This window comes from Eretmochelys imbricata, chromosome 15 (genome assembly GCF_965152235.1).
Source record: "Eretmochelys imbricata isolate rEreImb1 chromosome 15, rEreImb1.hap1, whole genome shotgun sequence".
Taxonomy (NCBI): domain Eukaryota; kingdom Metazoa; phylum Chordata; order Testudines; family Cheloniidae; genus Eretmochelys; species Eretmochelys imbricata.
In genome coordinates, this window is record NC_135586.1 from 22589333 (window position 1) to 22602147 (window position 12815).

The following is a 12815-nucleotide window of genomic DNA, read 5'->3' on the forward strand; positions in this document are numbered from 1 at the left end:
AAACTGCCGTCATTAACAAAGATTCGGTTGTGAAACCCATATGGAACAATGAGTGAATTTTCCAGAGAGGCAAATGTTACTTGAAATAATTTTTTCAGTTAAAAAACTAATGAAAATAAAAGGAATCCACCTTCCAAAGACTATGCTTAATAGCATGCATTAATCACACACACACAGCAAAGCTGGTAAATGTAATGTACTTCCACTTTGCAAAATGAGCATATCGTCTGTTTGAGGAAGTTTTATTTTATTTGGGTTGGATAAAAAACTACCATGTTTAGCTGTTGATTGGTATTAGTAAACTATGGTTTATGTAATAAACAGATTGATTCATACCCCACTTCGAAAACCACAAACCATCTAATTAGCTTAGCTGGGATATTGTCTGACCTGAAAAAACAATGCTCTTAACATACAGTAGGAACATGGCCACTTTGAAAACTGTTTATTAAAACTGTAATAGATTTTCATCACAGCCACTAATAGAATTTCATTCCCTGGGTGCTAGGGCATTGGGTGCCTTAGGAATACATAGTAATAGAGCAATAATCCAATACACTGACACACCAAACAAATGGAAACTACAGTACTCATGATGAGAAGAGATTTTGCAGTTTAAAGAATATCAGCCCAGTCCAACTCCAGTGAGACTTGTATCAGACCCCAAGTGACTATCTAGGGATGCCACATTAAACAGACGTAATGCAGAAAAAGTTTGTCCCTGTAATCAAAACATTAACTGGGTCTGTTTTAGATCATGAATTAAAAATATTGGAGTCTATTTCTAGTCATTGAGTCTTCCCTCTTCATTATCAAAACTAATGACTGCATGCTGGATAAGCAGCCTATTTGTTTTTTGAATTCACAGAACCTTCATAAAAATGTTTTTAAACTTCTTTACATATAATTAAGCTTGTGTCTACCCATTTTAATTTTCAAAGCATTAATTAACCTTTGCCATATGCCTATGGTATTACCTTCTGTGTTTTAATGATGGGAAAGTGAGGCAAAAAAATTAAATGATTTGCTCAAGACTGGAAATAATTTGTGGCAGAGTCCCTTATGTTCACGATGCACAAAGACAATGGGAGAATGGCAAACCACATTGGATAAAAACCCACCCAAATCAAAGAATTTCTAGGACTTAATATATATACGGAGTTCTCTGTCACATCCACAGAGTGCAAAACATAGTCTTTATTTTCTATGTAACTGTTAACTATTTTCTGCCCTACTGTTTATTCATGACCTACTAATTCTTGATATTATTATGTGTAATCCCAGCCATGACCATATTATCCTAAACTTTGGGCTCACAGCCCATTTTGATTTTGTGATCCACTGCTTCTACAATATATGTTCACATTTCAGCGAATGTTTGAAGGGAAATATGACATCTGCACAACATCTATTCTAGGGTTTGCCTAAGAAACCTCCAAAACTAAATAAAAGCAGCTAAGATCTCAACTGAACTGCATGCAAGCAACTGGCATATTCTTAAAGCTAGAAAGAAGCATTCAGTAAGGCTGACCTCCCTCACTCCCCCACAGCATTCAGTGAACTGCGAAGAGAGCACGAGATAGCAACAGCACTTCATTAAAAGCAGGGTAGGCTAGTAGGTTTTTTTAAGTGAACGAGAGTATAACCACTGAAAGTCACCATAAGCAGAGCACCAAGACACAAGCAGCTCATGGAAAAGAAAAATAATGTTTGGAAAGGGTTGTTTTGTTATGCTCTGGTTTTGATTTGATTTTTGTTCTTGTTACCTGGGGATCTGTAAATAATAGTCCTGTATCTTTATGTCGTATTATTGCTGCATTCCCAGGAATATTCCTTGCCAGCACTGGAACATCTAAATCCATTGCCTAAAGAATGTGGAGGGAAAAGATGATTTAGTTAGGGTTCATTTTAAGAGGAGTCTGTGGTGAGAAATAGTAAGAAACCTGCCCCCAAAACTGCTCCTTCCCACTTCTCCACCCCCAATCAAAAAAGTCTTACATTAGCCATTTTATGGAACCTCGTTAAAATACAAAGCTTGCCTTACTGATTTTGGCAGTCAGGACTCATCACTTTCAAAATAATATCTGAACTAGCCTTTTACTGACCATCTGGTGGGTCACTAGATAGATGCTCATTTTTCTCATGGCCAGAGTACACAGGGCTTGTTGGCCCAGGAAGAGGCTGAAACCTCCTGGAAGTTCCTAACATCTAGCAGGAACTGAGGAGTTAAAACTAAGATTCAGATTGAAACCTGTCACTTTCACTACCGGAGTTAATCATAGAATCATAGAATATCAGGGTTGGAAGGGACCTCAGGAGGTCATCTAGTCCAACCCCCTGCTCAAAGCAGGACCAATCCCCAATTAAATCATCCCAGCCAGGGCTTTGTCAAGCCTGACCTTAAAAACTTCTAAGGAAGGAGATTCTACCACCTCCCTAGGTAGTTGCCATCCCAGGAAGCTGAATGGACATAGTTCACAGTTTCCCTGAAGGGGCCAATTCTCCCCCACACAAGGTTCTTTGTTCTCTTGCTCCATAGAAGAAGAAAGGAGTTGTGATCCACACAGCTCTCAAAATATTTACAGTTTTCGGGGGATCCATGAGAGGCAAGGACATTCCTAGGGACAGGGGTGCTGGAACAATTTTTATAGTGGGGATGCTGAAGGCGTAAACCATGTATTTTGGTTGTTACTTCAGGCCAGGGGATGCAGCTGCACCATCCAGTTCCAGCACCTATGCATGGAGATGCCTTGGCCTCTTCTCTGCCGCCCTGGCTCTCACTGGCCCTTGTTGACCACGGCTCCTGCAGTTGAGCATGGCTCTGCTTCCTCATCATGGCTTCTCTTAGACCTTCCTCTTTCCAAAAGAGGGTTCCAAGCATGGAGGAGCTGGGACAAGCTAATACAGCCTCTAACAGTAATTTGTATCAGATTCCTCCAGGAGTTCTTTCTAACTTTATTTTTATTGTTTTTATATAAAATATAAACACATAATGAAAAAAATATACTTTCATGCACACAATATAAGTAGCCTATAAATAAAATATATTCAATGTTCATTGTTTGCAAAACCTGGAAAAAAAACAAAACACAAACCAAAAACCTGAACCTGTAGAGATCATGCAGGGCATCAATTATTAAAGTGACTACATGGATAAATAAGTGAGAACATAACCTATGATGTGGGGGGGGGCTAATATGTACTAAACTGCAAAAGTATGCAATAGTTCATATGTGACCAGACATCCTCAGATTTTTTCTAAGCGTTTCTATTAGACAGAATCATTTTTTCCATTAATGCAGTAGTAGAGATCTCACTAAGCAGGCCTGGGTATGAGGCAGGAACTGCAGATTTTCTCAAAATAACTCTTTTGGCCACTAAAATAGTTACTGCAATCTAGGAGTTTTTGTGGGGAAGAATCTGGCCCATTCCCTCAACACCCACAGAGTCTCCAAGGCCTGGCTTTTGAGAAGTCCGGTAGCATGCTGCAGAAGCAGAAATGCCCTCCCCTTATGTGGCTGCAGATTCCCTTCTAGATACACATACATGGGGGAACATGTAGTCTCAAGATGGTTGTCATATAATTTCAGACTGTCTGTAGGTTCAGAAGCATAGATATAGCACTGCATCAGTTCACATCCAGTAAATCATCTTCATTATAAAGATAAGGGCTAGAAACTTTTGAACGAAAGTTTAAGTGTACAGAAACCAGTGTGTTAGCCCCAGTCACCCCAGGAAAGTCCCTCCCATCACCCACTCATGCATTTGTCAAGCCCTGATGTGAAATTTTAATTACCATTCCTGGATTTGGAAATCTTGAAATTCGCAAACCCTGAATGTATAATGGCTTGTCTTGTACAATTATCACAGTGTCAAACAGAAATAAATTCACTCTCCAAAATGTTCAATTCATTTCATACTGATTCATTGTCACTTTGGAGAGAACACATTTTTAATTGCTGTCATTACAGTCTCTGATGGGGAACAATTTTCCTTCAGCATAAGTAGCATGAAAGAAAAAGCTAAGGGGGGAAAGAAATGCAGAAGAAGACCACGTCTTTTGTTTTTTAAATCTGTACAAGACTCGATATCCCAAACACTAGCGTACAAAGCCATATGCGATTTAAGAGCAAAGGAATGAAGTAGCCTAGCAACATGCATTCACAGTTTAAAATATCCAAGGTAAACATAGTTTACACTGTACCACTGTCGAGAAATTTGCCCTAGACACACAAATCCCATCCTCCTCTTGATGCTAACATGCTTTTCAGCAGATAGCTCTAAAAATAATATTAATAATCCTTAATGACATACCCATTCTAGCCTTTATACCAGAAAATAGTGGGCCAACTGGAGGTAATTCAGAGCAAAGGATTGATGAGAAGAAATTAAATGGTCTAACCAGTTTGGATAAATGAGTAAGGACCAGATTTTTGTAGGGATTTAGGCACCTAAAGATACAAACATGAGTCTAGGGAGATTTTCAAAAGTGAAAGTCAATGGGAGTCAGGCGCTTAACTCACTTAAGTGCTTTTGAAAATCTACAGCATTAGGTGCCTAAATACCTTTGTAAATCTGGTCCTAAGCACATATGTATGTATGGTAGCAGATATGACAACTGTCTCCAGATATGTGAACAAGGTAACCACTAGAGATGGGCTCAAGACCCTAATTCAGACCTAGATTGCCTAATGCCTCTGTTTTTTTATGCTGTGGCCCTCAAATCCAGGATTCAGGAGTAAGGGACTACAGGTTGCTTCTTCTTTCAGAAAACCACCTCAGGAAATAACATTTTGGAAGACGAGGGAAGGGAGGAAAGCTAACATGATGGCAATTCCAGAAAAGCTTCCTATCCCCCTGAGGATTACAAAGTCTTAGGGAACATTGCTTTCCTACCTGGTTAGAAGAGAACAAGCATCAAAAGCACTATCAACTTAGACAAGCTCACAGTGAAACATGGTGGGCTCTAGAATGAAAGGGTGGGTTCCCTGTCTGAACTAGCTTAGTGACAAGAAAAGTCATCTCTCAAATCTATGAAAGCACCACCACAAAAGCAACATGACTAGGTGACAACGGACATACTTTTTTAAAAAATATTTTTATGTAACTCTTAGGGTCCAGTTCTACACTGACTTACGTCCCATGGATTTCAGTGGGGAGATATGCACAACACAGTACTTGGCTCTCTGAATTTTATATTTCTCCTTCGCTTTACAAAAAATGCTGTGGTACTTCAAAACAGTCTACTTCGTGTAGAATTTTTCATATTAACAAGGCTATCCTGGATGCTCTATTCAAGTGTAAAAGAGCCTTATTCAAAGAAATTATCCTTTTTTTCAGAATTCCTCTCAGTGCTCCAGAATGGACTGTTGTAACTGTCTGCTATCCACTCAAGTAAATTAGACATACTGAACAAAAGGACATCACAAGCCACTTGATACATGAATGATGATGAACAACTCAATGTACTAGTGCCCCATAGCAATTCTGCCTTAGGTTGAGTTTAGTGTTGGGCCTGGTATGTGTATTACAATATTGCTGCACCTTGGTCTGGGAGAGAGTGTTCCCACATTATTATGCACTTTGTCATAGCACATTTATTCATTTTTTTTTCTCTGAATGCCGCTCATTAAAATTGGCCACAAAGGCCCAGATCCTCAAAGATATTTAGACATCTAACGCCTATTGAAATCAAAGGGATATAGGCAACTACAAATTTTTGAGGATTTGGACTTTAGTTTTTATTTCATTTCTGAACCCAGTGGAGAAAGAGCTTGATGTTCTTGCTAGCTAGAGATTGAGGACAATAAACACAACACCTGAAAAAATCCGAGGCCTGGAATCACATAGGTATTGATGAATTACAGCCACTGAAATACAGAGCAGATGGCCAACTGGATAAGACAAGAGTTGGCTTCGCACCAGCCAGTCTTACACAAATGGATGGTGCTGTAAATAATTACTGCATCTAGTAGCCTTGAATTTAATTTAGATGCTTACTCTATTTTTAAGCAGTAAAAAGAATCATTTGTATTGCTGAAAATATATATATAATTTACTGACCTGGGACCTGCCAATAACAAGTTAACGTAAGAGGTTATTCTGGTGGCCCTCTGTTTTGTTATCTTATCCTGACTGCAAATATGTTTAAAAGTAATTTGAGAAGGATACAGGGTATAAAGTTCCTTTTTCAGGCATGGTACACAAAAAGCATTTCTAACTAGCAATGCTAAGTTTGGAGGAGGGAATTGCAGTTTTTATTCATTGTATGGTCTTTTTTGGAGTGTTCTTCATTTTCTGCCTTGTAGCCCTTTCTGTTGGTGTCATTTTGGTATCCCCTCACTTTTTACTTCCTGTCCTGCAGCTTAATTTTTTCTTCCTTGGCTTTCTGTGAGTTGTTCCAAGGCACCAGAACTGGGCTTCATGTGATGGCTGAGACTGAATTTTGCTACACAATACAGTGTATTAGAGGGTGGACCCATTGGTTCCTCCATTTCCGTGTTGTTTTCTTTAGTTGGTTCGTTGCTTTGGGGTTTTTTTAATTCCAGCAAGATCTCATGATTTTTACAACAGTTTACGTATGTTTTAGAGTGGAGGAAAGGTGCTGTGGTGAAAGGTTGTTAGAGTCAAAATCTTTTGTTCAACCGCTACACAGCAAGTTACTATATGAACAGTGATAGTAACCAATTCCCGGCCCCTCCCGACAATGTGCTTCATTTCTGATCTATAAGGGGTCAAAGATTATTTTCTAAGCCCACACATTGTCCCTTCTTCAGTGACTGTTAAGAAGAAAAGGTGGCAATTGTGACAATTTTTTTGTGATTTGGATGCTAAAAACAGGTCTTAGATGACTAGATCAAACAATCAAATGGTAATGATTTCTGGTCACTTCAAACCAGAGCTAGATTTGAACCAGACAAAATTTTACAGTTTGAAGGGACAATTGATGATGCGTCAGTAAAGTTAAGCATGTGCAGGATATATGACCTTGCTAAATTTAAAATTTCCTAGTAGACAGGAATTTGGTTTCTAAACCCCAGCACAATGTTTGTTCCATCTCTGATCCAAAAAATTTTAGTTTGATTTGTCTTGTTAAAAAAACTAGACCTTGACAGATGGCTCTTCCTACTGTTGTCCACATTATGTAGGGGGATTGCAGAGATGTTTTTAAGGGACATGGATCCACGGAACTATCAAATCCTACTGTGTAATTATCCAAAGGGAATTAATACAAAATCAAAATCATTCTAAATTTATAACAGGCACTAGGTGGCTGAAGAGTCAATGTCAGTAAAAAGTGCTAGCCTCATACAGTCTCTTAATGGACAACTATGAGCCTGATTCTGCTCTCATTGAGGTCAATGGAAGACTGTCGTCAATTCTAAAGACAGTAGGAAGCTCAGTCCAGTTTAAAGTAAGCTAACAAATAAAAGTGCACTGCCCATATGGCCCTCATTATTGTAATATCTGGGCACATCATAATCATTAGTGGATTTCATTCTCACAATGCCTATGTGAGCTATTATTCCCATTTTATAGATGAAGAATGAGATTAAGTGACTTGACCAAGGTCACACATGAAATCCATGACTGAGCCAAAAACTGGACCAAGGTGTCTTCAATTCCAGTCCAGTGCATGGTCCACTGATCATCTTTCCTATACAGTTTGGGACTTTAGCTCAGTAACTTGTTTGATGTGAGCATGAGCCAGCATGCTCAGACTTTTGAAGGGGACTAGCTCTTTGTATCACTGTCACATGGCCTCCATGGTCAGCTCAGGTTATGTTAGCACACTCCAAAAATGGATGTGCCCGTAGAATCATACAATCATGGGACTGGACTGGAAGGCACCTCGAGAGGTCTTCTAGTCCAGTCCCCTGCACTCAAGGTAGGACTAAGGCCATCTGTCTTCATTCAGCAGTTGACCCAGTGCTGGTTTCATAGAATCATAGAAGATTAGGGTTACAAGAGACCTCAGGAGGTCATCTAGTCCAATCCCCTGCTCAAAGCAGAACCAACCCCAACTAAATCAGTTTGTGAGTGGTGGAAGGAAATGGAGTGTCCTTGTGGCTTCATGTCCCCTGCTCTCTGAGAAAGTACAAGCCCTGAAGGAGCTATTGATTTTTGAATAATACTTAGAAGTGACATCTTCATAACTCTTTACAGTTGTTCATTCTAACATAGCCCCTAATAAGGTTTGAGTAAGTAGAGTGGCTACCATAATAGGTCAACATTTACCAACAGATATCACTCACAAAGATAGGTAAAGGTAAATAATTTGTGTTCTCTCCATTACTCCTGAATGGAAACTGGTGCTGACTTTAATAGCAGCACTGTGGAGAAATTAAAGAGAGGTTAATGGCCTGACTTTCAGAAATGCTGAGCACCTTCTCTGGGGAGAGCTGGAGATCAAAAACAAATGTGAATTGTGAGTTCTCAGCACTTCTCAGGCCGTAAGTCACTTGTCCAAAGCCCATCAGGGAGTCATTGTCAGAGCAGGGATTATTACTCAGGAGTTCCTGACACTAGTCACATTCTCAGGCCATTAGACAACACGTCTTGTTATGAGAACATGTTATACAGTATTCACAGTGAAATGAATTGGACTCAATAGCCAGGGCCATTTTCAAGCCTCCACTATTAGATCCTATTTATCTCAACTGTAAGGATATTAGATCCTATTTATCCCAACTGTAACTGTAACTATTTATCAAGTAGCATTTTCTTAACAACACAAAGAAAACTTTGGTAAAATAATATATATAAAGAAATTTGGTGGAAGCAGAAATAGTAACAGATGCTGTCTTATTTCATCTCTAGAATAGAAAGCAAAATAAACATATACAGCATCAAAATACACAAGAAGAAGAGGCCAACTTAAAACAATCCATAGTCATAACAAGCTCGGTTTGGAATATTTGGAAGTAGATACATTTTTTAATGCATGATTATGCATGAACACAATCCAAAATTGACTACAAGCTTTGAAATTATCCCATCAATACAATGATGGAAAATGCGTGGAATGATACCTCTTTAAATAGCATCATGTACAAGCAAAATGACAGACAAACTATTACGGGTCAATTCTTGCACCTAGAGAAGGGAGTTTCATTCTTCACTTCAATTATTTCACAGGTTATTTGAGTGTATTTAGCAACTACAAAAATAGAAGACTAGCCCTCCATTTTCAGTGTAGTGAGTCTCTGCAAAATAGCTGTAAGTGGATTAAACTACAAACAGTTAACTGGGCCATGTTTAGCAGCTACGCACACCAGTGAGGGTAGAAAAATAATACCAAAAGATCTACTGTATGAATAGGAAATAAAATTAAATTCAATATGGAGAAATGTATATGAAAGCATCTGGGGGATTATCTATCTAAAATACAATTTTTCAGCGGGAGGCAGACACCCAGAAAGAAAGAAATTAACATTGTGAGTGACTGAGTGAGATGTGTGACAAAGACAATGTGCACTGGTGCAAGGAGTGCTCCTTTGGCTTAGTAGTTTTGTGTGGTTTAGTGTACTGACAGGGTAATAAATGGGAAGCCATTTACTGTTCTATTTATATGTTGGTTTTCAATGAGAATAGGGGTTTTGTGGCAGCCCTGCACCTTGAAACTTACTCACTGTAGCTATGTAATAGAAATTTAGAATAAGGCAGTTTTCCCCTTGAAGTGCTACTCGATTCTTTAGTAGTGCAATTATGAAAAGCTGCATAGAGAGTAGTGATATTCTATTTCACACACACAAACCTTTATCAGAATCCTGCTAATAACTGATTTAGTCTTTCGGGCATCAGAACTAAACCTTGTCAGAACTGTGCCTTCAGCAAAGCAGAGCGAAAATCAATAATCCCTGAACTGAGGTCAATAGTTTCTTTCGAGTAAATTCACACTGACTTACATTTTTCACTCAACAAACATTTGTTAAGATACTAACCCGCCTGCTAAGCCAGATTGTTCCCTCCCACATTAAAACGAGGGAGGGGACTGGAAATTTTAGTCAGAAAATCCTTGTGGAGATTATTACAAATTACCCTGTCGGTCCCCACCCTTGTGGAAAAGCTATTCCTACCCCTAGCAGAATCACCAGATTCTGTGGGAGACCCACTGAGATCTTGTATCCCCATGTAGGTTCTGTTCTCCCCCTCTCTCACTAGATAAATCAGGTTGAGTGTTGGTCATTTCTTAGATGAGAGACCTTAAAGGAAACATGCAAGTGCTGCAGGAGGTGGTGGTGGGGGGGGCTGACTTGGCAGGTCGCACTTATTCCTTTGAGTCAGTACTGAACCACTGCCCTGGCATGATGCTTGGGGTTACTGTGCTGCTGTTTTTTGGAGGAGACCTAAACCGAGTTCCTAACCACTTCAGAAACTAAAGATCTCAAAGCACTTTACATGTTAACTCTGACACCCTGGCAAATTCAGATTCAGATAATAATATTCCACCTACTTAACTTCCCTATATAATTTCAGTTGGATGTGGTTGGTGTTCCTTGATTCTTCTTAGATCTCAAATTAGAGATAAGATGCTGTTGGTATTCTCCAGCATTTCTCAACAATGAAAACTTTGGAAGTGTCATAACCTTCTTTAGCCCTTGCTCAAATGCAGTACTGCTTCTTGTCTTAATAGGTTGTGCAATAAGAACATAATGTTACTGTGTGCGGTCAAACAGTGTCTGCCTTCCACCCTAGAGGTGGCTGCAGTTCAGTGATGAGTGACATGCTCCCTAACTAACATTTATCTACCGTGCAGAGGTCTTATGAAGCATAATTAGTTAGTATTTATGAAGAACTTTGATACGTACAGATGAAAAACATTCTACAAGTGAAAACTGCTATAGTTCGTTAGGAACAGCAATAGGAGTTTTGCTATTATTATTATTATTACTAATAGTAAATTAGTAGGAATTCCAGTCATGGACCAGGACCCCCACTGTGCTAAGAACTATACAAACACAGAACAAAAAGATGGCTCCTCCCCAAAAGAGCTTACAATCCTAGGGCATGTCTACACTTACCTCCAGAGCGATCGATCCAGCGGGGGTCGATTTATCGTGTCTAGTGAAGACGCGATAAATCGACCGCCCAGCACTCTCCCGTCGACTCCAGTACTCCAGCGGAGTGAGAAGCATAGGGGGAGTCGATGGGGGAGCGTCGGCAGTCGATCTACCGCAGTGAAGACACCGCGGAAAGTAGCTCTGTTTGTCGACTTCAGCGACGCTATTTTCGTAGCTGAAGTTGCGTAACTTAGACCGACTTAGCTCGCCCCCCCCTTATCGCCCCCCCTCAGTGTCGACCAGGCCTTAGGGTATGTCTACACTTATGGCAGCATGTAGAGTATAGACTTGGCACTCCCAGCTAGCATGGGTATAAATAGCATTGCAGATGGTGAGGCATGGTCTAGGTGAGTAGAGTGCTCTACATACTTGAAGCCCCAGGGTATACACCCTACACAGCTCTCTACATGCCGAAGTAGCGTCTCCCACGTCTACCCTGCTGTTTTTAAGTGTCGTGTCCTGCTTAAGTGTCATGTCCCGATTCAGTGAAAGGCCTTGGCAGCAGAGCAGGGACACGTCTGGCTGCAGCTTGCCTGTCGCTGTGGCATGTAGCTGCTCGTGTAGTGTCTGTCTTCTACATGCTGCCGTAAGTGTAGACAGAGTCTGAGTAAATTATGATTTATTGTAGGAGACACATGAGAGCAAGCAGGACCCCACTTTGACGGGTATGACATAAACCTGAGATTTTTTTTTTTGCCACCAATATGGCGAATTAATAAAATGAGCTTGTCATTAATTTATTTATCACTTCAGTAATCCAGCCTCAGACTCGATTCTGTATCATGATATAATAATAAAGCATTTTCTAGCAATTTTATAAGGAGTCGGATATTAAGCCAGGAGTATGTGACAGCCACAAGAAATCCAGATCATCCTACCAAGGTTCTGTAATATTAATTTAACAGGCTTGATTAAATTACAGCCTGTCTTTAAAAAATAAAAGTGTAGTATTTCAATACATTTTTAATTTTTTAAAAAAATCTAATCTTGTGAAGAAAACATTTTGGTTTTGCCTTCACTGGCTTTGGCTTTGAAATATGGATAGGAATGTTGACATAAATTTCAAGAGATACAAAGCAATTTCAGATTCACACGCTGCACACATTCAACACTTGGATGTAACTACCTCCAGGATTGCAGCAGACATCCCCTCTGAAATGGAGCTGTTCACCACTGCAAAGCATCTTTTCACAGCAGCATGAAGATCATCTTGAGGTATCTCCTGTAACAAATGTACCCCAGGTGCCCTGGAAGTAAAGTGTGAATAATTAGGACAGTTCCTACTGCATGCACTATGGACTTTTCCCCTGAATTTATGGTAGCTGGGTATAGACTAGAGGTTAAAACAACCCTAGCTGTCAGGAATCATGGTTCTGATTGCACTAAGTATCAGTACGTCCACAGTGCAATTGGAGATGATTGCAGCTCATGTAGGCATATCCACACTAGCTTTAATCTAATTAGCCCGAGTACCACTTACGATGAAGACGCAATGGCGCAACATAGGTTAGCATCACGAGTACATATGCAGGGAGACCGGGTGGGCTTGAACAGGCCACACTGAAGCTAACTGAACTAGATTAAAGCTAGCATGGGTAGCTAGCATGGGCAGACGTATACAAGCTGCAGTCACACTTCTGATTGCACTGCAGACATACCCAATGACTTGCCCATGGGAAAAACAAGAGAGAGATAATGAGTCTTAATTAATATTAATAGATCCTTCGATAAAAGATTCCGCATGTACAATGT

The 12815-nt window shown here is 39.9% G+C and overlaps 1 protein-coding gene across 2 annotated transcripts in view; it reads right to left on the reverse strand.

Moving 5' to 3' along the window:
- Positions 1-12815, reverse strand: part of GLT1D1 (glycosyltransferase 1 domain containing 1) — a 90754-nt gene that overhangs the window by 10899 nt on the left and 67040 nt on the right. Inside the window, exons 10-11 of one of the 2 annotated variants that reach the window (XM_077835090.1) lie at positions 12190-12310; positions 1767-1865 (exon numbers count right to left, since the gene is read on the reverse strand). In XM_077835090.1, coding sequence (XP_077691216.1) covers positions 1767-1865; positions 12190-12310 — 220 coding nt within the window. The remainder of the gene's footprint in view (positions 1-1766; positions 1866-12189; positions 12311-12815) is intronic. The other variant, XM_077835091.1, reaches the window with a different exon arrangement.